This window comes from Oryzias latipes, chromosome 19, assembly GCF_002234675.1.
Source record: "Oryzias latipes chromosome 19, ASM223467v1".
In the NCBI taxonomy this organism is placed as follows: Eukaryota; Metazoa; Chordata; class Actinopteri; order Beloniformes; family Adrianichthyidae; genus Oryzias; species Oryzias latipes.
The window spans coordinates 14,202,482-14,228,987 of NC_019877.2; the positions used below are offsets into that span (position 1 = coordinate 14,202,482).

At 39.0% G+C, this 26,506-nt stretch overlaps 1 protein-coding gene across 2 annotated transcripts in view; it reads right to left on the minus strand.

Annotated features, from left to right (window-relative positions):
- ttyh2 (tweety family member 2) overlaps positions 1-25,565 on the minus strand; it is a 60,727-nt gene extending 35,162 nt beyond the window's left edge. Inside the window, exons 1-3 of one of the 2 annotated variants that reach the window (XM_023949258.1) lie at positions 25,441-25,565; positions 25,112-25,241; positions 4,158-4,330 (exon numbers count right to left, since the gene is read on the minus strand). In XM_023949258.1, coding sequence (XP_023805026.1) covers positions 4,158-4,330; positions 25,112-25,240 — 302 coding nt within the window. In that variant the 5' untranslated portion in view covers position 25,241; positions 25,441-25,565. Of the gene's footprint in view, positions 1-4,157; positions 4,331-25,111 lie in introns of both variants that reach the window. The other variant, XM_023949259.1, reaches the window with a different exon arrangement.
- Between the last annotated feature and the right edge of the window lie 941 nt (positions 25,566-26,506).

Sequence of the window (26,506 nt, forward strand, 5' to 3'; positions counted from 1 at the left end):
CATGTTTTTTACACTTTTGCAGCTGTATTTATTATTTATTTTATATTTATTTATTTATTTATTTAATATTAATCTCATTTTTGATAATAATTTTCATAATAATTTTAATACTAATTTTTAATAATTTAAAATAAGTGTAATTTTTGATGTCCTTTTTGGATGTTACATTATATAGATTGTTTCTGAATGTCGTTTTTGCTGCCACAGATAAATGAAATTTCCCCATTGTGGGATTAATAAAGTCACCTACCAATCAGCAACCACAAATTATGATATACCTCGAATCATCATTTTAACAACGATTTTGATTCATATTAAATCGTTGTTAAAGGGAATTGTTACACCCAAAGTCGTAACTCACTAATCTATTCAAATCAAATTGCTTTTGTTGAAATGGCGCCTTAGCACGACAGCGGTCAAACTCATGTCTGCACGCATCGAATTTGGATTTGACGAAGTGCCTCTGTTTATTCAACAAGGAGGTTTACAAAATTCATGAGCTAAATGCCATTATTTCAGCCTTAAAGGGTTTGAAGGTAGCTTTCTTTTGTCATTCGTCATAAATACAGAACAGTAGCATTGCTTTGCAGTTGCACAAGAGATTGGGGGGGAAAAAAAAGTCAAAACGTTGAAAAAATGCTAAGTCCCAACATCTTAAATTATGTTTTAATCAGATAATATTTTTACATTAGTAACCTTGGAACTAACTTAAAAAAAAAACCTCATTGCTAGAGATAAACTACTTTCTTTAGTCCTTGTTGTCTTATATGACCCCCCCAAAAAAATCAAAACTGCTGAGACATGCTTTGTAATTATTTAGGAATGTTCCTCAAATGTGCTTAAAATTTAATTCTCTGCCCAAGAACCTAACTCTTGGGTATTCAAGAGCATCTAAGCCGAGCTGGCAGAGCCAAATGACAAATGAGCAGAGATTTATACTCTGCATCACCTCACTCAACAGTGCCCACAGTCTATATGCTTTCCTGAAATCTGGTGCTTTAAAGCACGCTTTTGCTCTTTTAATATTGATTTAAAAAAAAAAATCTGCATCTTTAATGAGGACAGGACAGTCGCATCTCCATTTTAAGTAACAACACATAAATAATTCAATGTAACGAAATGAAGGCTGGTGCGCAGGAAACAGCTGAATACATCTGTGACAGCAAGCAAAGCGTTGCATGATTTGGGTTGTTTTTTCCAGCCAGTGTTGGAAAAGTGAACAGTCACACAGATGCTTTTAGTTCAAAAAAAGCAGATAACATAAAGAATCTACTGAAAGATGATTTTTTAAAGATGACGTTTGGTAATACGTAGTGTGTATGGGCTGCTCATGCGTGTGTCATTTGCGTAATCAGCATGAAACCAGTCCTTGCACTTTACCAATGACTAAAGCAAGGGTGAGAAAACAACGGCTCGCCAAACTGAGAAAAAAAGATATTCATAATCCTTATTAATGTTTTTTTTTCCTTGTGATTTTGGTCTCTCCCTTGATGGTGAACTACAAATACACTAACTTTTGTTTAGGTGCAGAAAGTTAGTCTGCATTCATTGGAATAGTTGATGCTTTGATGACTGTTTTTTAAGTTGGATGACAAATTTTCCCGATCATTTCAACACCACATGAACGCAGCATTTTGCCAAGTTTGTGTTTTTCACCGAGGGACACCAACCCATTGATACAGTTGGTACTAAAGTCCCAATTTTGAAAGAAAAACGCCAAAATGTTTTGTTTTAAAATGTGCATTCATCCAATCAAAATGGGTTTCTGCCAGATTCCATGTTATTTCTTTCTCTTATGAGGTGGATCACCAAAAACACTTCCTGCGTCTGCTCCTGGTCCCGCCCTTCTGTCAAATTTTAGAATTCTTTGTGGCCCCTGAGTCAAAAGGTTTGCCCACCCCTGGACTAGAGTGTAGGGAACCATAGGACAGCATCACCTGGACGTCAAAAGTGCATGTACCTTACCGGTACATCAGTCTTACAAATACTTCACCAAACATCAACCACAGGCACAATGGTACAGTCTAAGCCGGCACAATAAATCACAACTTCATCGTTATTGCGATATCAAGCTGTGCAATACGCATGTCGCAAAAGACGGCGAAGATTGCAATAAATGGTTACTTTAAATGTGCTAAAACAATTTTATGGCAGCTTGAAGTATTTAAAGAATCAAATAAGTCCATTTATGCATTTGATCAATTGGATGGACGCCTTCACGTTGTTGACCAATCGGATGGAGCTCTGTTCTGTTACATGCTCGCCTCCTATGAAGACGAGGGTCATTTGGAATATAATTTAAGGTATGTTGACTCTTGTTTAAATTAAACTGTTGCAGTGAAATGGAAATGATGTTTTTGGTTTTTTTGCTATTTATTCATGTATCGTCAGTTACATCGTCATCGCAATATTGATCACTAATATCGCAAGTTTTCCTCAAAACGCACAGCCCTAGCATCTATCATTTTTATAACCCCTTGTAACCCTTGTGCTATCTTAGGCACTTTACCATTGGGAGTTGGGTCATCTAGACCCACTAGACAGTGCTCTGAACCTTTTTTCTTCAATGATTTGTGACCTTCACTGGTGTCCATGGATTACATGAAATCTTTCCACCTTTATCCACCTTTGGTAGGGAGAACACGTCAATGTAAGGGTGGGGTCATTTAAGATAGCACAAGGGTTAAGGAGGCCATATGACCCTAAAAACCCCCAGCACTTGTTTACCGGTAAATCATGGGTGTATTTGACTAAGACTTTAAGCACTACTATATTAAAAGCAAACAGCAGTCATGTTTGCAAGAAGTCGAGGCAAACCTTCTTACATTTTTTAAATTACACCCACTTGAAAATGTCATTTACAGAGCAAGGATTACGGGAAAATGCTGCGGTCTTCCAAGACTTATACTCGCTGTGTGTTCAGCATTGAAAGAAAGATCAAGTCCTAATCTAATATTTGCTATTGAGCGACGCCCACATGACTCGTCAAATGACTGAGTCTTCGCCGCACTGGTGACAAATTCAATAATGTACTTTGTGGGGAGCAAAACACGCCATCCGTTACTTTAAAAGGTCATTTTCTGTTGATGTCAGACCGCTCTTTGTTGCATCACTTCCTGCTTTTTATGCAACTATTACAAGCTGTAGAGGTCGCGTTTTTCATATGAAATTGTGCCACGACTTAAAAAAAAAACGCTGACACTAAATCAATGCATCACTAACTACAGCCAGTGTGATATTCTTTTTAGTTTATTTTAATAAAAATACAGAAAACTAAAAAATCTATTCATCAAAGTAAAAAAAAAATGACTAAAAATAAAATCAAAATAAAAGTTTTCAGATAATATAAATATCCAGATTACATAACAGAAAAAATGGAGGCAACAAATAAAAACAATATTTTTAAAATAGTATCTCCATATATAAATGTCACAAAGAAAATGTCAACTTATAGACAGTTTTTTATGAGTCTGTCCAAAGATGATTTTCTGTTTTGTTTTTTATGAGAGCGCCTGTTTCTCCGTGACCCTCTGATGAGCTGGCAACCTCCTGGGATGTAACATTTCACACTGAACCCCATCAATGCCATCTGCCCCGAATAAAAAGAATATGGTAATACAGAAATAGACAAGTGGATAGAAATGATTTAATATCACATAGAAAATGATACGGCTTCTTTTTAAGTGTGCACGTACACAGTTGTGTGTTTTTATTTGTGATTGACGGGCAATCTTCTGGTGCACTTTGATGCTCGCCCCGAAATCCTCTTATGAATTGATTTCATGGATAACCTGCAACCACCTGCACCCCTCTGAAAGCTGAAGGGGGTGTAGCTAATAAATGTGCACTTTTGTTCTTACTTTGCTCCCACAGGTCACAATAGAAATGTTTCATTTTCCAGAAAACGCTCAATATGTATCATACACAGGTTTTTTCTGCTGCTGACAAAATCCTACAACATTATACTCTACATACTAGCAGGCAAAGGAGTATAGATATTACAATTATAGCAATCCGGAGAGGGAATAAAGGAAATCGTGTCACTTCCCAGGATGCAACAAGAACGCAGAGAGATCAGACAACAGTAAAAAAAGGAGTAAAAAAAGGAGTGCTCCTGCACAAAAGTGACAGCATGTCATATCAGCTCGTCTTCTCACCATGTTATGAGACCGGCAGCGACAGCCGACCAGGTGACGCAGCAGGAGTTAGGCTTTTTGGTCTCCTCTTCTTCATCCTTGCGGCAGCAACATAAACAGCTAAGGTAGACGGCCAAGCAGAGAAGGTTGAGACCGAGTCCAGCAGCCGCCACGCAGCCCAGGAATATGAGAGACTAAACGGAAGAGCAAGCAGAGCAAAAGGTTCATTTAGCATAAACATGAATCCTCTAAAATGGATCAAATAAAGTACAAAAGCTCCTGTGTCTGATGATCCTTGGCCTTCATAAAATAAAGGTTCACTTAAGTCGTAAGATTCAGTTTAATACACGGTGGCTAATCTATCATATCTGATTGAAATCTTTTTTTTTCACTGAACACAACTCAAAGTCTATTTCGTCTTTGGTCTTTTTTTGATCAAAAATGTTGCATTAAATTTTAAAAAGATGGGGGGGGGGGATTTGAAATATAAAAACAAGCTAGCAAAAAAGAAGATGGATCTGAGGCACAAAGACGAAACTAAAATGTGTTTGTTGTGCAAGAAGCAAAAATAAATATGAATTTGGTCAAATCCAGCCAAACACATTGTGATCTGATTGTTTTATTGTGGTGTAAATGAATGATGTTTGAACAGAATCAACTCAAATGTGTCAAAATAAATGTCTAAAATTTGCTAAAACACAATATAAAACAAGTTGCCAGGAAATTTTGAATTGATCTTTAAAAAAAAAAAAAAAATTACAAATTAAAAAATAAAGTAAAATAGAATGGCTAAATTTTGCTAGCTGCTACCCATGTTTATTAGAAGATATATAAAATTAGAGAATATTTTCTTCATATTTTATCAATTTTTCATGGGCTATATATTAACGTTGGCAATAGGGCTGCACGATATGAGGAAAACTCGCGATATGCAATATTGGTGATTAATATTGCGATAACGATATAATTTGCGGTATATAAACAAACAGCAAAACAACCAAAAACATCATTTCCATTTCACTGCAACAGTTTAAAAATTATACTCCAAATGACCCTCGTCGACGTAGGAGGCAAACATCAAACATAAAAGGGCTGATCTGATTGATCAACAACGTAAACGGGTCCTTCCGATTGGTTAAATGCATAAAGGGATTTATTTCATTTGTTCAATATTTCAAGCTCCCATGAGATTGTTTTAGCACATTTAAGGTAACCATTTATTGCGATTTTTGCCGTCTTTTGCGGTATGCATATTGCACAGCTTAATGTCGCGATAACGATAATTTTGCGGTATATTGTGCAGTCCTAGTAGGCAATTTTTTACATTTTTTTTATTCATGAATAGGAAAAATGATTTAAATTAGCCCAGTACAAAAAAAAAAATCAGTAGTGCTATATGTGAATCGCTTAACCCTTCATTAACCATTTGACGATGCAGAAACAAGCTTTGCATTACATACTGAAAGTTCCTGTACCCACAATAAATACCTCTAACTAAACTGAATAAACAAATATCGTTGTGCAACTACAGCCAGTAAAAAACATTGAAAATAACCACAGAAATTTGGAATATTATTTATGGTATTTATCATTTCACTTATCAAAAAATTTGATTTTTTGAAGACAAAATGCATCTTCCTCACTCCTCGAAAGCAGTTTGATCACCCTGTCATGTAGATTATCGCCCTTCAGTTTCGTCAAGAAGTCTTTTTCTATGCAATGAAGGCCAGTGCTGAGAGCCGAGTCTTTTCAGTTGTGTTTCTGCGTAGGTTTTAATTCGCTGGAGAGCCGAAAATGTCCGCTCGGCAGACAGCGCCAAACACACAAATCTGTGTAGCTGCTTCATGATTCGCTCAGATTTTTCTAATGAAGGAATCATGCATGGAGTATATTACAGTCAGCTCTGTTTTTAACCGAGATGGATCAAAAAGGGCTCCGTGGCTCTGTGTCAAACTGGACAAGGCTGCATGGGACTTCCTGAAACTTCTGTCCAATCAGAAGGTCTAAATAATGTGATGTTGCCTAAGCCTGCTAGAAGACCCTGCTGATACCAACTCAAAATCTGATTGGTTGAAGGAAATGAAAGTCATTGCCGACATGGATTTCGCATTAGAGGCCTTCAGAACTGATGGTGAAGGCCTCTTTAGCTCTGACCCTGCCTGGCAACAAAGGACAGCTAAAAATGTGATTGGTTAAATGCTCCAATATGAAAATATGTCTGTCTGAAAGCAGCACAACCATCATAAACACAATAAAAGGGAGTGGACAGGCCATTTGGAATGATTTAATGAGTATGCATGCACAAAATATAATTAACACATGATTTAGATATTTTGTTAGGCCTTCAGAGAAGGCCTTGAAGGCCCACCATGCCTAATTTTCCATTATACGTCTTTCATGGGCTTCTGATGAATAAAAAGGAGCAGATAATCCTTTTTTTTACAAATTCATGGGGCTTTAGTCAAAAAGAATGATTGTAATGTTATTCAAGAATTCAAAAATTTCAATTTCAGTAGAAGATAAAAAGATTTAAAATATAGTGATTTAATATAGTGGGATCTTACAGTGTAGTAAGGATCAAAACTTTTTAACTCACAGCAATAAGTATTTATTGTGTTATCTAACCATGTTCTCATTCACTACATCCATGAACCTCCTCTTTGGTCTTCTAGGCCTCTTTTCTGGTAGCTCCAACGTCAGCATCCTTTTACCAACATATGCTGGAGCTACAGTTTAGAAATGCAAGATAGGACACAAAATACTAGTCATTTTGATTTTAACAAGTTTTTGACTAATTCTGGCCAGCAATGCAGCCCCCCCCCCCTTCCCCCCCACTCTGCAATGCATCAACCAGTCTTAAATTGTATTTAGTAAAGAAAATCATAAACACTTTAAAAAATCCTTATTTTAAGTCTCCATGCCCCACTTTTAAATATTTATTATTATAATTAAATATTATTATATAATTATATAGAAATTATACAGAAATTAGGAAACCATATTGTATGGTATTGCATCATAAAACGTAGCAAAAAGATGATTAATTAGAATGAAAAATTAATCTTTACAAGAAAAAAGGTCAGAAGTTAAGAAATTGCTAGAAAAATATATATATTTTTTTATTTTGAGCCATAAAGTATCTTTAAAACAGATGAAGGAAATATCGGTTCTGCATTCAGATGGCAAAGGTGAAACAAGGAGGCAGATTGGAGAGGGTGGATGTTCTGAAAAACAAGAATTGGCATAAATTGGGTGCGACTGAGGTGAAGGCAGCCAGTGGGACACATTTGTGGGGCGAAGCTGGACAGTATGACTGTCATGGGGAGGGGGGGGGGGTCTCTAATTATTTGACCAAAGAAAATAGAAAGAAAAAAAAAGGATTTCTGCTGATACCACAAGAGCTAAGCCTTTTGGGAAATTTACTCTGTGGCTTTGTGGAGGAGAGAGAAGGGAGAGGAGTAAAAGAGCAAATGACTACAGCCTGTTTGATTCCAGCAGCATGTGACGGACTCCCTTTAACTGCCTCGCCTCTATCTTGTGACCACTGACCAGAGGGACCCGTCTGGCATTGTGGGGGAAAACAGTGAGGAAAATAGGAGAGTTTAGGCTAAAATTGCAATCTACTGTCTAAAGGTTTAAAATCTTTCATAACCAAGATAATAAAAACAGTTGAAATTATATAAATATAGATTATCTAGCTTTGCGTGGGGTAACCCACCCAAAATGTTGTTCATGTCGCGCAGTGATGCCTAAAACGTGCTGTAGGACCTCTGATCCCATCTGTACATTGACTTACCTTAGAAACTGGCCAACCCTGTTGCGTGAATGTTAACTGCTTTTACAGTAACTCTAGAACTTGTTTGTAAGACGCAACATGTTAGCCACGATAAAAACGTTAGCGTATTCACAAAACCTGTAATGCTACTTACACAGAGAAGGCACATTAAGCATAAGGTGCTCATACCCGACTGTGGCTACCTGATCGCGCATGGTCCAAATGTCCGTCACCTACAGTATGAAGAGGCTTTGTGCGAAACAGTTCAAATCTCACAAATTTTTCTCCAGGCTTTTTCTATCATTCAGAGATGTGAAAGACTCGGTAAAATTATTAATCTCTACTCCATGATCAATTTTCAAATATTGGTACCTCCATGAATTGAAAGGGAAACAATCTAAACATCAACGTTCAACCCTCGGTTCAATAGCAGCATGCTTTGTATGTAGAGCCTGAATCGTACAAAATTGCGTAGTTACGCATGAACGCGGAAGCCCGAAATGCAGGTTAAAGCACATTTCCATAGACTTTTCATTGACAGTGGACACTGAACATGCATTGCCGAGGACGGTGTGAACGTAGCTTCACTCCCTTGTTTGCAACATATGAAAAACAGACTAAAACAGCAAAAACAAATGTTATCACGACTAAGCCAACTCCCAATCTTTTTACTAATACATAATAAATAAAACCACAGTTCCAGAACGCTACACATTAGCCCCTTTAGCATATTTACAAAAAACGCCCAAACTCGTTTGCAGCAGAATGAATCCATAAAGTGGTCCGGATTATAAAGTCGTTTTATGAAAAAAAAAAAAAAAGGCTTTAAGGTGTGGCTTATAGTGTGGAAAATACAGTAGCTGAGCCTTTATTTCTGTAAAGAGTTAGTTTTTTATAGCTTGTTACAACATGAAGAACTTCATGAAGGTGTTCACTTTTGGAGAAAAACTGAACCCTGGCGTTGAAGGAAACTGTGCAACAATACTTTTTCTCTCCCTCCTACTTTAGTCTTCTTTTTCTTTCTGTCACCGGGTGCAAAAATAATGGTTTGTAAATTATGTAGCACTCAGAGAAAAGACACATAGAGAGAGTGTGCGCAGGCAGGGACACCGCAAACTGGATCCCGCACCAAGTACTCCAACCATCCATTAAGCTCAAAACTCCACTTATCTTTTACAAACCAGAATGTGCTTGCTCTCTTTCTGGTCAATTTATGTATGCCACCTTAACTGCTGCCTAAATCTCAAGTCTTAGCCCTTCCTCATGAAAGGCAGAGTATATTATCACCCTTTTATTTTTTTGCTTGCTGCTAATTCAGGAGGCTGTGCTGCCTTTTGTCTGCTGTTTAGAGCCCTTGTAGGGGTTCAGAGGGGCAGGAAGTTTGAGGCAACAGGAAGGAAGATCTAGCCGAGCATAAAGACTGAGATCTGGCGAGCCTAAACGATGAGGACATGCGTGTAACACTTCGAGCAAGAAAAAGGCCAAACTGCGGTACAATAGGTAAAGGAATGTCGAAAAAGTTCCCAGTGTGTCCCTGATGTGAGGAGACGCATTTTTCAGCCCAGTTTCTCCAATGCAATTTCTCCTCTGTGGATGACTTTGCCTACAATTCTGCAGTTTTACCCCAACGCTGAGTCTATGATCTCAAGTGCAGGGTGAGACGAATCCTCTTTTCTGTGCCCTCCAGGAGGACTGATATGGTCATTTCATGAATGACACAGATGAACAGAGAAAAGCTGAAAACTAAACAAAGATGTTTCTACGGAACTCTGAGCCGTCTAAATTATTCATGCTAAACCTGGATGGTTGGAGTGATCCAATTGGATGGTTGGAGCTTTTCTAAGGCATTGCGATGGCCTCAGTTTCAATAAATAAAAATCTAAATCAAGTGGAGAATATCATCTTTATCTATAACAATCAGTGAGGTCATGAGTGAGAGATTCATAAAAAAAAAAAGGTTTTTGCATCCTGCCCGAAAAATTGACGTTCTGAAGACCGACTGATAAAAATCTGGTTTTTGGTGTTTATAACATGTTCTTGTGGCATTTTTTTATTTATATATATATATATATATATATATATATATATATATATATATATAAACTAGGTTTAAGATTGTATTTCCAAGTTTTTCTTTATTCAAAGGACTCGGTAGCTGATGTAAAAAATGCAGTTTGAAACACAGCGTATTTGTGATGTAGACAATAACACTGGGCGAGTCCACTCCATTCAGAAGCCTCCGTTTGACTAGATCCATGTAGGTCTTTGTTTTCCTTGTCCGATAGCTCCAATATTGCTCCACATTTTTGTTGCACAGATGATGTTAGCTTCGGAGTGTGAAGAGCTGTAAGCTAGCAGGCAAGCGCATGGGGGGGGGGGGGGCGCTCTCAGCAATGGGGAGGGAAACAGGGGACTGGGTTGCTCTGCACCCACTTCTAATGAACTACTGCGCTCTGCAGAAACTATGTCAGAGAAAAGCATTTGGATTCTGGCTAAAAACTGCCTAGTAATTGCTCAAAAGACAATGGGAGTGGGACTTTGAATTGTTTATGGTTGCTGCTACTGTTAAAGTTGATGAGGCTTTTTTTTTTTCCTTCTAAAAAAGAAGCAGGAATGTTGCAGAAGACAACACTGGATCGCTGGAAAACGATCAATAGGTTTGGAATCTCAGCCTCTCACTGTGGTAAATTGTGTGCAAACAGGCTTTAAGATGGATCCAAAGAGCTTTTTTTGTGTTTTGATGTCATGCTAGTCTCATGTTGTGTGTTCTGGTCCAAAGTCCAGGAAAAACTACCATGTTTGACACCTTTTGTATGCTTCTTTAAGCCAAAAGGCAGTAAAAAAAAAAAAACCTCTTATTTTACAACATTTAATCAGAATTTAAACGAAGACAAATATTACAATTTAATTTTTTTGAATATTGTTTTTTCTGTTTGTGTATTTATTTACGCATTTTGTGTTTTGTTCTAAATGATTTTATAATGCATTATACAAGATGACATATTCAAAGTTCGGTAAATCAGTGTGTGAATAAAAAAATAAAAAATTTAAAAAAGCATGAATAGAGGAAGAGGCATGGATGAGCACCCGTACAAACACATTTCTATTGAACAAAGGGAGCGTGAAGAAGCACTAATGACCTGGGTCAGAAATGACCCGGGGGGCATTTCTACTCCCTCAAGTCCCATCAGCAGTATGATGAAAGCAAGTGGAGGATAAAGGCACAGATGTGAGATAAACACATAGTGACACGTTAATGGCCTATTAGAAAGCCATCTGAAAACGGGAACAGAAAGCGGTGCATTCAAAGACGCAAAAATCAAACATCTCCCAAGGACGGCTGGACTTCTACCCGACGTTGTTTGATACGAAACAATTGATGCAAAGATGCAAAATGTTGTTTTCTCGAGTTAGTGTATAAGAGTAGATGATGTAAAACAGAGGCTGAATGTGAAAGTTTTTATTCTTGGCTTCACTGTGCTGCGTTTTCAGCATCTTTTTGACATAATAGCAGAAATGGCAAAAATATGACCAAAAATTGTCAAAACTTAGCAAGACTGCTTTCCTGAATGAACGGAACTTAGGAGAAACAGAGACCTGGAAGTTCAGAAAATAGTGTCACATGTTGTGAAGCTATTTTAAAAAGATGATTTTAAAACATTTACAAGAAAAAGTACAGCTGTCTGCCAAATGGCTCCTTGAAAAGCAGGACTCGCGCTCCCCAAACTTCGAATGGTGTTAAATGCAAGCTAAGTGATCTGAAATGTCTTCCTGGAGCAAAGCGGCTCCAACAGCAGGTGGCTGACAGCTGTGCGGAGGTGGAGGAGGTCTCCGGGCACTGAGCACATCAACATAAAACTTGTGTGTGTGCAGCCTGACAGAACTGGAGTGACGTTCCCTCAAAGTGATGCAAGTTAAGCCGATTTCAGGTAGCGGGAAGGAGAAGACATGGAAGCAAACAGTGATTCCATCAGTGGGAAGAAAGTTGGAGGCTGACGGGGATTTTTACTGAGGAAGGGGGTTTCTAGAGACTTTTTGACAACACCCACATTTTACAAATCTATTTCTAACTGGAAAACTGGAGCTCCCAATAGAACAACCCAACTCGCGGCCTCTTCCGCTTCAACACTTCAGTGAAGTCCCAGGGGAACGGGACCCTTTCCAGCACTCAGCCGGGTCAGCTGACGTTCACAGCTGGGACACCAGTGAGGCGACCCAAAGGATGTTGATTAGAAGAGGAACAGGAAGGATGGGATTCCGCCATCCTTTACATCTGCCACACAAGAACACATTAAACCACAAGCTCCCTGCTCCACTCCATTCTGATGCATCCACTTATAGACAAATAGGTCCACGTTTGTCTTGGTTTTCCTCGTCTGAGCTGAAATCTGGCTCATTTTTGTTGCACAGCTAAGGTTAGGTTGTGGGTGTGAGGGGATGTAAGCTAGCGAGAGAGCGTGTAAACAGAATGGGGGGGGGGGGGGGGGGGGGTCTGCGCCACAGTCCCACCCACAACTAAGAAGAAATTCTATTGAACTCCTGCCTGAAACAATGTCCAAGAAAACAACACTTTTTCTTTTTGGCTAAAAACGTCAATCATAATTAAAAGTCCACTGGGAAAGATGGTGGGAGAGGGTTTTAAGGCCCTCCGCTATTTACATGACATTTGGAGCTTCCTTTGGAAACTGAATCCGGGTTCAAGAGTCCAAAACGTCGAAAGCATCTTGAAAAGGTTTCACCTCTGGCCTCAGAGTCTGAGCCTAATCCAATTCTTCAAATTCCAACCTCCAAAGCCCTTCTCAGTTCTCAGTCAGCAAAAAAAGCTCAGCCAGGATCAACAAAACCAACTAAAACAATAAAACAGTAACTGAAAGATTATAAAAGCACACTGTTAAGCTCATCGTTCCGCCCCCTCGGTCCCACTGAACATTTGAAAAGTGTTGTAGGCAACAAAACAAGTTTGGCATTTGAAACTTTCAAATGGCACAAAGAAATCAGTAACAGAAGTCCTGCCGGCGTCTGCGAGGCATTCAATTATACTGATGATCCTAGAACCTCGTACAATCATGTTAGTCTCTGTCTCACTGCACTGCAAGAGGACAACCTTTTATAAGGACCACTAAACCACTGTGAGGCAAACTGTGTCTGCAAAAAAAGTAGTCAGCTTTTGCACAGACCCAGTTTCTTTAACTTGCTGCTCTCTCAAAGTCCACCAATCAATGCATTGTTTATACTCCACATGTACCAATTGGAATAGTAGGGCTGCTGCAGCCTATCCTAGTCGTGGCTCCATCATGGAGCCAATTACCTCTGCTCCCTAAGACCCGGTTTCTACTTTATACTTCGCATTGGTCACAAGGCTATCGAAAGGAAATCGCCCCCCATCGCTGTCAAATGCGACACAAGCTGATGACATCCTCTGCAATTGGAATTCTTATGCCCATAGTACAATCCCGTGCATATTGTGCCATTTGATCTGAACGTATTGATACATTTCAAATAATTAAACTCTGGAAACATCGAGATGCTAGGCAAGACATCTGATTGGGTCTATGCCTTGACTTAACACTAAAACTGGACTCCACTGCTGCGCAAATTGTGATCAGTGTGAATGCATCTTAAGACTTCCTGAAGAAGGATGCAAACTTCTTCCAAAGGTTGTAGCCAGGATTCAAACCAGAACCTTTTTTATATCAGGAAACCAGTTAACCATTAATAATTGTGGGGCCAAAGTCCCCAAGTAAGATAACCATGTACTTCTAAAAAGGTTATTAATCTAAACTTAATGTTTTATGATGATTATTTTTCCAGAAACAGTTGTGTTACTCAATCATGGCTCTATAATGAAAATTCTTTGTAGTTTTATAAAGTATCAAAGGGTTTTGCAAATACATGTTTGGGGTTTTTTATGGATAAAAGTATATTCCTCCAGGTTTCCCATTTGTTCTGAACAGTAGTTTGTTAGGACATCTTCACGGAGCAGCAAAGCAAATCATTTCTGCTTCGCTCTTGTCCCCCCACTGCAAAAAGAACAAAAAAGACTTTCCCCGAGGGAGTTGGGCGTCATGGTGTTGATGCTACACCCCCACAACAAAAGAAACCCAACCCCCCAGTTTCCACACAGAGGAGCAGCTTTCATTGGAGGGGGGAATTCCATGTGAATCCTGTTGTCTCTGCTCATAAGGCTTTGACAAATGAGTTCTTGTTTTTCATCTGGTTACTTCATGCTAACCCGGATAAAGACACAAAGGAAATGCCCCAAACCTCTAGTGTTGTGGACAGTCTGTTGGTTTCACATCCTGTTGGAGTTTTGCAGGATTGTCATAAGGAGTAGAAGACGTCCCAAACGCATAAACCCCACTATCAGTCAGGTGATGCTAATCGCTGCCTTCAAGCACCATCCAGACAGATTGGGGTTAATGACCTTCTGGAGGGCCAGAGGGGACTCGGAATGTATTTATCTATGAGGATGTGTCACACAAACAATGAAAATGTTGCAGTCTGCTCATTAAAGAAAGAAAAAGCATCTCCACTAAGAAGATCTCCATACCTCTTCTTTCTTCTCAGCATTTCTGTGATCGGTTGTATAACATTGCCTTAAACAGTCACTGTTTAAGGCAAGAAGAGAAGAGGTATGGAAGAGAGAAGAGGTATGGAGATCAAACTGACAGATTTAGGAGTCATTTTACTCCCAAAAAAGTGTGTACATTTCTAATGGAATTGCTGATCCGATTAGGGATTTTCAGCTCTCGGCATCCATCATTTTCTATTTGCTATCACAAAAACTAACACAATTATCACAACAGCATGAATTGTGCAATTGCAATGGCTGTAAACATTTCCTGTGATCATAAAAAAAAAACATTTTGATGTTTTTTAATGACCCATCACCATGACACATCACTTGTGCATTGTACTAAAATAACTCATTTCATTGATATTATGTTGAGTGTTCGTGTGCAGTTTGATCAACCTCACCGAGTATCAGCGAGATAATGCAACAAATTCCAATCAAATGTGTGTATGGCTCATGTCTTTTATTTCTTACAGCATGAGTGAGGAAAAATGTTTAGGAAAATGTAGAAAACCAAGTTAAAAACAATTAAAGACAATTAAAGTGAAATGCCTTTTCTTTTTTATCACACTTCCTTCTAAGCCTTTGAAACAAGATAAAAGCTTTTATTGTACGCCTCTCTGAATAGAACTGCTCTCGCTGATTGTTATGAAGTCACTCAGTTCGAGTCTTAAAGATAAACTTCTCCAGTCAGCCAAAAGCATAGGAATGTCTGTACACTTCGTCTGACTTTGTGCAAAGAGAGACTATAGGAACATATAATAATAACAATAATAAGGATGATTGTAAAGGAAAGCCAAAAAATAAATAAGACAGACCACTGAGGGAAATTGAAAATGACCGTATTACTTAGTCACAACTGCCCTTGCAGGTGGATACAGGCTGTCTACAAGTGAAAAATGGGCATGGTACGTCATAGGCCCGCAAATGTTCGGTGAACCCGCACACTGCAAATGTTCATGTAAACGTTTTCTAAAGGGCATGCCAAGGGCGACAGGTCACAATTAACACTTAAGCCTCTTTTCCCCTGAGCATGGTCTGGTCTGGTCCGATCCGGTATTTTGAGGGTTTCCATTAAGCCAGACCGAACTGTAACATCTTTGGGCCCCCATTAGTTGTCATGGTCCATAGGAAAATGGAACGAAACCGGTTAGGGCAGAGCTACTGTTGAAACCCGTTAAATGGCTGAAAATCATTACAACAAAAGAAAGCGCCAAGAAAGCGGCTGTCTTCCTCTTTATTATCCTTTCTCAAACAACATTAAATTTTTTGTATATACGAAGTACCAAAAGCCAAGCGGAAAGAAACAAACCACTGGATGACCTCCATTGTTGTTGTTAGCTTCACCCTGCATGTGCCGTGACAGTCCAACTTTGAAACGCTTACCTAAATTGCCTGGACCATTCTTAACTGAACCGTACCGTACCACTCAGTGGAAACAAGGCTTTATATGTTTGTATTGTAAGGGTAAATAAAGGTAAAGAAGTTGAGATAAAGGTGTGTTGTTCAGAATTTTCATTTTTTCAACCCCCCAACATAACGTTTTGTGTTGTTGCCAAAAAGTTTGATTTTGGTTTCATTTAACCAGAGCACCTTCTTCTACATCTACGGTCTGTCTCCCAGGTGCTTGTAGCAAACATTAAACGACACTTTCTATGGATGTCTTTAAGAAATGGCTTTCTTCTTGCCACTCTTTCATAAACGCCAGATTTGTGCAGGATACGACTGATTGTTGTCATATGGACAGACTCTCCCACCTCAGCTGTAGATCACTGGAGTTCATCCAGAGTGATCATGGGCCTCTTGGCTGCATCTCTCATCAGTCTTCTGCTTGTCTGATCTGAAAGTTTAGACAAACAGCCGGGTCTTTGTAGATTTGCAGTGGTCTGATCCTCTTTCCATTTCAATATTATCGCTTGCACAGTGCTCCGTGGGACATTTAAAGCTTGAGAAATCGTTTTTGTATCCAAATCCGGCTTCAAACTTCACCACAACAGTATCTCGGACCTGCCTGGTGTGTTCTTTCTTCTTCATGATGCTCTCTGCGATTTAAACAGACCTCTGAGACTATCACGGAACAGGTGCATTTACACCGAGACTTTATTACATAGAGGTGGATTCTATTTATCATCATTAGTCATTTAGGTCAACATTGGGTCATATTGGAAATATACAATAAATTTCTTTCCACTTCATGATTGTGTCTCACTTGTTGTTGATTCTTCAGAAAAAAATTAAAGTTTTATATCTTTATGTTTGAAGCCTGAAATGTGGCAAAATGGCAAATACTTTCGGGAGGCACTTTATTGCCTGCATACCTTGTGCGTGCAGCATTTGTGTACGGTCAGTAAGGAGCCAGTACACGCACCTTACTAACGACTAAAGTGCAGCGTAAGGGCACTGTACGATAGCCTGACCTGTAGGCCTGCACAATATACCGCAAATTTATCGTTATCGCGACATCAAGCTGTGCAATATGCATATCGCAAAAGACGGCGAAAATCGCCATAAATGGTTACCTTGACCCTTGTGCTAAAGTGCACAAGTGCTATCCTAGGCACTTTAACATTGGGAGTGGGGTCATCTAGACCCACTAGACAGTGGTCTGAACCTTTTTTCTTCAATGATTTGTGATCTTCACTGGTGTCCATGGATTACATGAAATCTTTCCACCTTTATCCACCTTTGTCATGGTAGGGAGAACACGTCAATGGAAGGGGGGGGGGGGGTCATCTAAGATAGCACAAGGGTTAAATGTGCTAAGACAAACTCATGGCAGCTTGAAATATTGAATAAATGAAATAAATCCCTTTATGCATTTAACCAATCGGAAGGACCCGTTTACGCTGTTGATCAATCAAATGAGCCCTTTTATGTTTGATGTTTGCCTCCTACGTCGACAAGGGTCATTTGGAGTATAATTTTTATACTGTTGCATTGAAATGGACATTATGTTTTTGGTTGGTTTGATAATTGTTTATATACAGCAAATTATATCGTTATCGCAATATTAATCACCAATATCGCATATCGCGAGTTTTCCTCATATCGTGCAGCCCTACTGACCTGTATGTCATAAGTGCGTGGAACTTACATTAAATAGTTCACGATACATTTACGACACGCAAAACAATGGTACGTGATGATGCCATGTAAGGTGGCCGCAAGACACTCCTGGGCTCCCTTTAAGATGCAGCCACGCCTTTGGATGAACCTCCGTGGACCAGGAGAACCCAAAAACAAGAAAAATGACCTCAAACTAAGAAAAACGTACTCCTGACAAAAAAACTACCAACTAGATTAAGAATACAGCAGTTTTAAGGGTTTAACTTTCAGAGCTGTGTTAAGCTAAATCTATATTTTTGTATCAAACTCTTCAGAATTGCAAACCTTGCAACCAACGTGCAAAAAGCTTGAAAGCACTACATTGTTACTTCATTTCCTGCAACAAGTTTCCAGATGCCGTTCTCAGAATGTCAAACTAAATGTGCATTGTGATGGAGATGTATGAATGTGTCAGCGCCCCACAAAGCCCAACATCTATAGTGTAGGACATAAACGAAAAGAAGAGAAAGCTGTTTGGTGCATGCGAAAACTACTAAGCCATCAAAGCTACACTTTCAAATGTCATGCAAACAATAAATGTTCTACATTTTTAAATGTATTTTTTCTTGTACACAGAATTCACATTTTTGGCTTAACTGATCTTTTTAGTGCAGTCTAGAACAATCCAAAATGAGCAACTCTTAATTTGAAATTAAAAATGAGAAACTAAACGCTCTCTTTACTAATCCTGTTTTTACATTGTGCTCTTCATTCTACCAGTTAAAAGACACTTCCTATTTCCTTTATGCTGATGACATCCCACTGAAATGCGAATTTCAGTTGAATGACTCACATAAAGTCATGTTTAACCATCCGATTGGCCAGTTTTTTTCAGTCTTCAGATAAGACACACATGAATCATTGCTCCATAGAGGAAGATCCCTCTGACCAAACACCTCATTGGATCCTTTGATCCGTCTGTCCTACTCCAACCTTTTAAACCTCATTTGTCATGTTTGACTCAGCAATGACACTCAGTCGGTATGTTCAACTGCTAAAGAAAAGCAGTTTCTTCCAGTGGAGGAATATCTCCAAGTTGAGTACTCCGGTTTCAAAGGTAGACACTCAAGCTTTCCTTTCATTTTCCTCTACTTTGAGCTGGATTTCACTGGTCCCCATTTCATGTTAGAATCCATATTAAAATCTTACTTCTTAGCCAGGCCCCAAAGTACATCTCGGAACTTCTGAAGATTCGAGAAACCTTTTCATGCTCTTAGATCCTCAGGTCAGTTTCTAATGGATGTTCCTCACACATATTTTTAAAACTCAAGGGGAATCAAACCTTCCAAGCAATAGCTTCATACCTCTGCAAAGCTCCGCCTCCGTCTCTACCGTCACTGACTCAGCTGAGGCTTTTGGGATGCACCTGAAGACCATTTTATTTCTGCAAGCTGTTAGCTCATAGTAGACTTTCATTTTCAACTTTACATTTATATTATCTTAAAAACATGTTTCATTGAATGTTTTAAATTGATTTATGTAGCTGTGTCCTGTATTGTTTCACACTTTGTGATTTCCTTTTCTTTACAAAGTTTTATAAATGAAATTTTCTTGCTTTGGTTTAAATCCTTAACAAAACATTCAACAGTAATTAAGGTCTAACTCTAATAATCCTCAGCTGCTGCACTATTACTTGCGAACATGAAAACCAAAGAAAATGTCCATTGACAGCATAAGATGTTAGACTGAAGGAGTGTGACATCACCCATAGAAAATGACTTGTCTCTGGTTCCAACAAAATAAAGTCAAGTCAGTCGCCATTTTTTTGTGATGCGCCATATCAGAACCAGATTACATCAGTAAGCAGTAATTGGTTCAAGTTGGTCTGAGTCATGCTTCTATGGCAACTACTTTGGCCAATCGAGAATCAGCTTGTTGGAAGTCCACAACCCTACCACTTAAAAGCAGGCTACAGGATATGTGTCAATCAAATGTTTCAAAAGTTCGATGCGAGACTACATACTTTTATTCAGGCATGTGATTGGTCAGTATATAACTAAAATAATCTGCACTACAAATTAAAAAAATTGTGGGGAAAAAAAGAACACGTAAATACAATGATAGAGTAATGGCTATTTAAATAATAGACGGCTATGGGATTTTGATTCTTGGAACCAGTGGGCACTTCCTGTTTGGGACTCAATGGGGGAGGGGTCACTCAGTCCAGTTCTCTTATGCAGTAAATTGTAAAATCTGACTTTAGGTTTTTAAAACACAAGATTAAAAATTGAGTTAAAAAGACAGGAAATATACTAAATACATATATTTTGCATTTACAATTTACACAAAAAGTCAGGGAAGCTATAAATGTTTAACCCTTAAACAGCTTCACTATGCTAAATCAGTTTTTTGAGCTTTTTAAGTGCATTATATTGTTCATTCTACACAAAAAGAAACCCAAAAGCAGTATTTTGATCCAATCACGCATTTCTGTGAATTCCTCCAAAACCCGGCGCTCTAAGCACCAGCCCCTCCCAATCCACAAAGACGAGCGGGTTCTCACATTGTGACGCATTTAAATGAAGAATAGTCCCTCCAGGAAGAGTCTGCACTGCCAGCACCGCCCCCAAGATAGCACACACACCCACTTAGTGGGTAATTGGCTAAAACGCTCTCCTTTGATATGCACAATATGCACATCTTTCTTTACAAAAATTAGGATGTTGTTTGCTTTTGTAGGTGAAATGTAGACGTCCTGCCGAGGCACAGCTCTAGGTTGACATCATGAAATGGGCGGCACCCACAAGGAGTGAAAAGGCCGTCCCTCAGAGATCCAGTTGTCCTAATTCCAGGTAGGAAAATGAACCCCAAAAATAACTCATATTTCATTTAGTTTGCCAAAGGTAATATATTATCATATGGATATAGTTTCCTCTGAAAGTCTTTAGAAAACCTTGATGTAGACCCTTTAAAAAACGTTTATAATAATTTCAATTCATGCTTTTTTGATATTTTTTAACCTCCAGAGTTCGATTGTGAGATGTTGGAGGAGGATCGGAGTCTTTGCCGGGCAGATGGGTCTACAGGAACTCCCCCCAGAGAGCGTGACATGGCCGTGTTTGAGTAACAGGAAACGGGGAGAGAAAAGAGAAGTCAGATGGACACAGACCTGATGACCTACACATGATGTCCGCCTCAACACACAAATATGGTACACAATAACCCAGGCCTCTGTCCTATTTTGAGCAGTTGTTTCTTCTTCTTTTTTCTTTTGGTTGTTGGCCTCTTTCTGTCTTCCAGGCCTCAGAACATTGTCAGATCAGGCAGATGTGAACGAGGGGGACAGAGTTGAGCAGAAATGTCTCAGAACTTTTACAGGACTTGATTCGATTTCCCCTAAATATGTGAAAACGAACGGGCTGATGAATGTCAGGGGACATAAATTAGAGGAGGCAGATGATTCCCGTGCTGACAGCGGCAGAGTCCGGCCAACGGGGGGAAAGAAGACGAGCACGTTTTGCGCTGACATCCTTGGATTCAAACAATGAACAGTAAAGAGATCTCCACCTCCCGCATTCCTCCACAATTAGAGGCCTGAGGCCAAAAGCAGGTCTTACTGAGACTGCCAGGCATCCCACAACTACTCAATAACCCTTACATTAGCAGTTAGGCGGAGATCGATGAGGCGATTCCACTATAGCGCAGTGAACTCATCGTGACACGGCTCCATCTTTGCCTAATTAAACTGATTTCTTTCACATAGGACAGTTGGTGGAAATTTGGGGTGAAGTTAATCCTTTCACATGAACTTTGAGTGGTCGCATTAAAAGAACCTCGGAGGATTGCAGGAGAGCGGCTCTGTGCAATGAAATGACGTTTAAGTACAGCTGACCGGGAAAGGGATGGGACTGAACAAATGATTCTCACCTGCTGAGAAACACCATCTTCCTCCTCCTACGTCCCCCGTGGCTTCTGACTGTGCAACTGAAAATGATTTCTGACAGGAGGCGTCTCGTGTAGCACGAGTCCAACAGGGCCGAGCTGTCCTTTGATATTTTTGGTAGAGTAAAACCAAAGTCTGGCTCAACCCAACGCTGGTTTTACTGCCTTGAGGCTGAACGTTTAAAGGCGTTTACACGTTGAGCGATTTGTGAAGAAAATCCCAGAAGTGATATTTTCCTGCAACACAAACTACCACCTTAAGATCCTGTCATTCTTACTCAAGTGGCTTTGGCCTCCCCAAACGTATACACATGATCCTGTCAGATTTATCACTCCTTACTTAACTGAACAGGTAGAAACCTTCCCCATTGGATGATTATGAGGTGGATGATTGTGTTTCAGCGATAAAATCCTAACTGATGTAGATTTCAATATGAAGAAATACTGAAAACTAAACTGAAACTAACCTAAAACTGTTACCAGATGAAAAAAAGATGATTGGTAATATTTTCTGTTTCTTTTTTGTTTCTCTTCCCCTTTGCTTTCAGTCCTTTCAATTCACAATTTTCATTTTCAGCGTTGAGCTTAATTTTAAATGGGGGTGGGGCTTTCAAACTCATTGGCTTTGATGTCCCTGTAGCCAATGGGCTCAAAGCCCCACCCGCATTTAAAATGAGTGTCAACGACTGTAAAAGCAATGGACCGCTCAGCCCCTCCCCTCTTGTGTTCCCAAATAAGAACCACCATTGCTTCCTGTTACGGGTGCCGCCTTGTTGAAACCAGTCGACAATCGGCCTGAGTCGCTCTGAGTCATTGTATCTATGGCAACTACGGTCACCATTGCCATGGATACGATGACTCAGAGGGACTCGGACCAATCACCGTCAACTGGTTTCAACATGGCGGCACCTGTATAAGATAGCGAAGGTGAGGTATTTGGACTCATTTCCCAAGAGCTGGAGGAAAGGCACTTTCTATGGATGATGTCACACCTCGATTCGTCCATTGTTTTTACAGTCTATGGTCAAACTCAAAATCAAACTTTATTTATTTATATAGCGCCTTTCATTTCAGTTAAAAGCACAACGCGCTTAACAAAAAAGCAGATAAAATAGTCATAAAAAATGAAAATTATTAAAAACAGAAAACAAAGAACATTCACACAAAGATGGGACCCCTGCCTCACCAGCACCCCCCCACCCACCCAGTTACCCCAGTAGAACCCTGAACAGATACAAAGAACTGCAGCTTAAAGAAGGTCTGGCTTGGTACTGCTGTGAGGAAACGATATCATGGGAATCCAAGGCCCAGCCGGACCACGGGGGTCATTACCACAGTGCCCACCCTACACAGAGCAGCCTAGGGCCCACACCATGGCTATTAGACCACAGAGCGGGACCCCAGCATGCCCAACGAGAACAGGCACCGCAGCAACAGTATCCCCTACAGGTTAAGCTGGTGGTGCCCCAGAACAGTGGATCTCCAAGAGGAAACACTGGAGTAAAAAACATCACCATCGACTATATATGGGAGCTGGATCGAGTGACCCTTGAAACAGATTCTCCTGATCTCGCTCTCAAGTGGTCTTCCAACAAGCTCACTCCTGATTGGTGACAGTGGTCGTCATAGAAACGTTGACCAATCACTGCTTACTGAGGATTTCTGGTCCCGACAAGGCGATGTCTGTTTCTCACAAAAATGTTGAGTTAATTAACTTCCTTTCGTTGGAACTGGAAGTTAGTGACCTCACACTTGCTTGGTCCAGTTCTGTTATACAGTCAATGGTCAACACCGAAAGCCAAAAGTTTGACTAAATACTGTCAGTGAAGGACTAAAAAATTGAAAACAGCAGCTGTTACAAATAAACTTTTTTTTTTAAATTTGGTAACAGTTTTAGGTCGTTAATCTTTTTTGATTCAAATTTTCAGTATACATTTCTATTTTCAAATTAATGTTTTTTTCTTCAGTTTTTCAATATGTTTTCTCAAATATACGATGTGTATTTTTGATTTATAAACCTTTTTTTTTCCAAATCGACAATCTGGTTTTTCGACCATTTTAAGTTGATTTGATCCCATTCTAAAACCATCATTAAATCATTAAAAACAGGAAAAAGGTTTGTGACGAAGCAGCTGTTTAGTCTTACAAAAGCTTTTTGTTCATTAGGCCAACTACATAAAAACTCAAACTTTAATATTCTAGAGAGCATAAAATGATGGAAAATCTGAAAAAAAATCCTGAATTACTCAGTTGTGATGGATAAGGGGAAGCCCCGCCCATCACACAGACCTGTGGGGGTGGTGTTATGATCTGGGGTTGGTGCGGTGGGTCAGGTTTAGGAACAATTCTATTGATCCAAAGACTTTAGCTGATTGCCAGGTCACACTGGATGTTCCTCACATGTTCTAAAGTGACGAAATCCAGACAACTCAAATGATGAGAGATTGATGCCATTGAAGTGCAGATTTTCAGCTTTTATTCCATGGGTTGAGCAAAAAGATTGCATAAATATGTGAAAAAGCTAAAGCCTTTTTTAAACACAATCCCTTCATTTCATGGGCTCGTATGCTTCAATGGCATCTGAGTTGTTTGATTTAAAATTCACTGTGGTAATGTACAAAAACTAAATTTGAAAGAATGTGACTGTCCAAATATTTATGGTCCTGACTGTATATTGAAAAAAAATGAATTTAAGTAATATTATTAAAATCTTAGTATTAATTTAAAGGGGATTAATTTTAAATTAAAGATGAAGAAAATCTACTATCTGCAGTATATCTGCAGTCAGCAAAGCTATGAGGATGGAAACAATGTGAAGAACCTATTTCAGGATTTGTTCTAAAAAGATCCAAAAACCAAGTTAAGTTTTTTTTTTTTTTTTTTTTTTGCTGAAGTTAACCAGGAAGTTGACAAAGAATGTGTGAAATTATTCATATAGACAAACATTATTTCTCTCTTTCAAAATTGTTGTGTTTTTGTTAGTCATGTTGATTCTGATCAGCTGTTAGGTATAAATGATGGTGTTTGAATAAACATTGGTTTAAGTATCAGTAAAAAAGACCCAAACATTCAGACACATTTAGGCTCAACAGTGAGAATCCTGGTTTGACATCTGAATCGTTGGTCTTGATTCGTGGATTTAAATAGTAGAATCGCCACCTTCCTATTGAAAATACCTGCAGCGTTGATATTAAATGCCACATAAATGCTTCGGAGAAGAAAAGACATAAAAGATCATCAAATATTTGTTATTTTGATCGTTATCACAATTTAAATTCATGTTTATTTGAAGAAAAAATACCCTTTTTGGTTGTGTTTTCTAACCCGAAACACAAAAAAATGAAAAAGTATTATTAGAATTTTGAAATTTAAATAATGCTTCCAAAGTTCAATGGACGTTGGTTCCTCTCTTAATGACAGAAATGTTGCTTTAAATAAGCATCAGTAATGGAAAGCTGGTTTAAATATTCTTTTAAAGAGGGGCTTAAATGATGGTAAAAGGACATAATAAAGGAGATGCATGTGATAATAAAGGAGCATGGATGACGTAAACAGATGCAGTGAATTAGAAGATTTCAACTCTGAAAGCTCCTGCAGGCATCTGATGCCCCACTTTTGCTGCTCTTCTCCTCCACTGACCTGCTGGTAGTTGTCATCTTCAGGCTGGAAGCTCTTGTCAACGGGCTGAAACCTCAGGTTGATGTGGGGGAAATTGTGAAGCCAGTAAGTCCACCAGGGAGGAATGTAATCCACCCGAGCCAAAGACATCCTTTCCCGGAGAAAAAAACAAAACAAATCAAAAGTTCGCCCCCCCTGCCTGAATGCAGCCTGTCGGTCCTGAAGCGGACGGTGTGGGTCAACACCTAACAAAGAAAGAGATGAGACATGTTCCTCTAGAAAACCGACACTCAGATGGGAAAAGGAACCGCACGAGGGCAATAAGAAGTCCAACGAGCGCGCGGACGTACGCGCAAAGTCTTGGTTTCGGGTGGAAAGCAGCGGTCACTCCACTCCCATGTCTTCCTCCTCACCGACCCACACCAACTGTCCGACCCACAGCTGATCCTCACGGCATAGTCAGCAGCGGGAGCGCGCTTGTAGTAAGGGGCACGAGGCAGTACGGGAGCGCGCACTTCTATTGGTAAAAAATAAACATTCGATTTATTTCTTTATTGTAAATCAACATCGCTTATTTCCCCCCTTAATTATTTTAAATCTATAATAAAAATATTTAGTTTGTTTATTGTTTCAATGTTAGTTTTGAAAGGATGTGGAAGCTGCTGCCACCTAGCGCTCAATGTGGAGAATCGCAGCACAGCTAAGACGACAGTCGCTTTTCTCTAGTAATAGCGACACAAATGTGTGATTTTATTTCAAATTCTAGGAGAAAATCTGCCTTCACATTCCTGAACTTAAAAAGAAGCTGCCATTAAACTATGAAAGAGCTAGTTTTGAAAAAGTGAAAAAAAGTAGTGTTTAGTGCTTTTTTGCTGTAATGGCTACAAGTACTTAAGGTTTATAATTTTTCATTGTTTTATCAATTAGTATGTTTTAAAGCATTAAAATGTATTTAGCTAATACTCCTTTAACATTTACCCTTAGATTGGCTTTTGTCTTGTGATAGATTCATTTCAAGCTGTAACTAATTATGCAAACATTTTTTCCAAAAATGTTTGAGTCTGAAACACTTGAGTCTGAAACACTTGAGCTTAATTCAATTTTGAATAAATACTTAAAATACAAAATCTTCAACACTCTTAAGCAGTTCATTATAAAACAAATTATTTCTATTATTGATAAATCTACACTGGAGTAAAGTCTTTAGTTTCAGTTCAATGAAAAAATGTTTTCTTTAGGACACATTATTGATATAAATCTATACCGTGTGTCTAATAATGCTGTTTACACGGTTAATTTTGTTTAAAGTGGTCAAAATGGCATTTTTCATCTTATAATTTCTGTAGTGCATATAAAACCCAAAAAGAAAGGAAACCGATGTTTTCAGTGTTTTATTAGAATATTCTGTACAACATG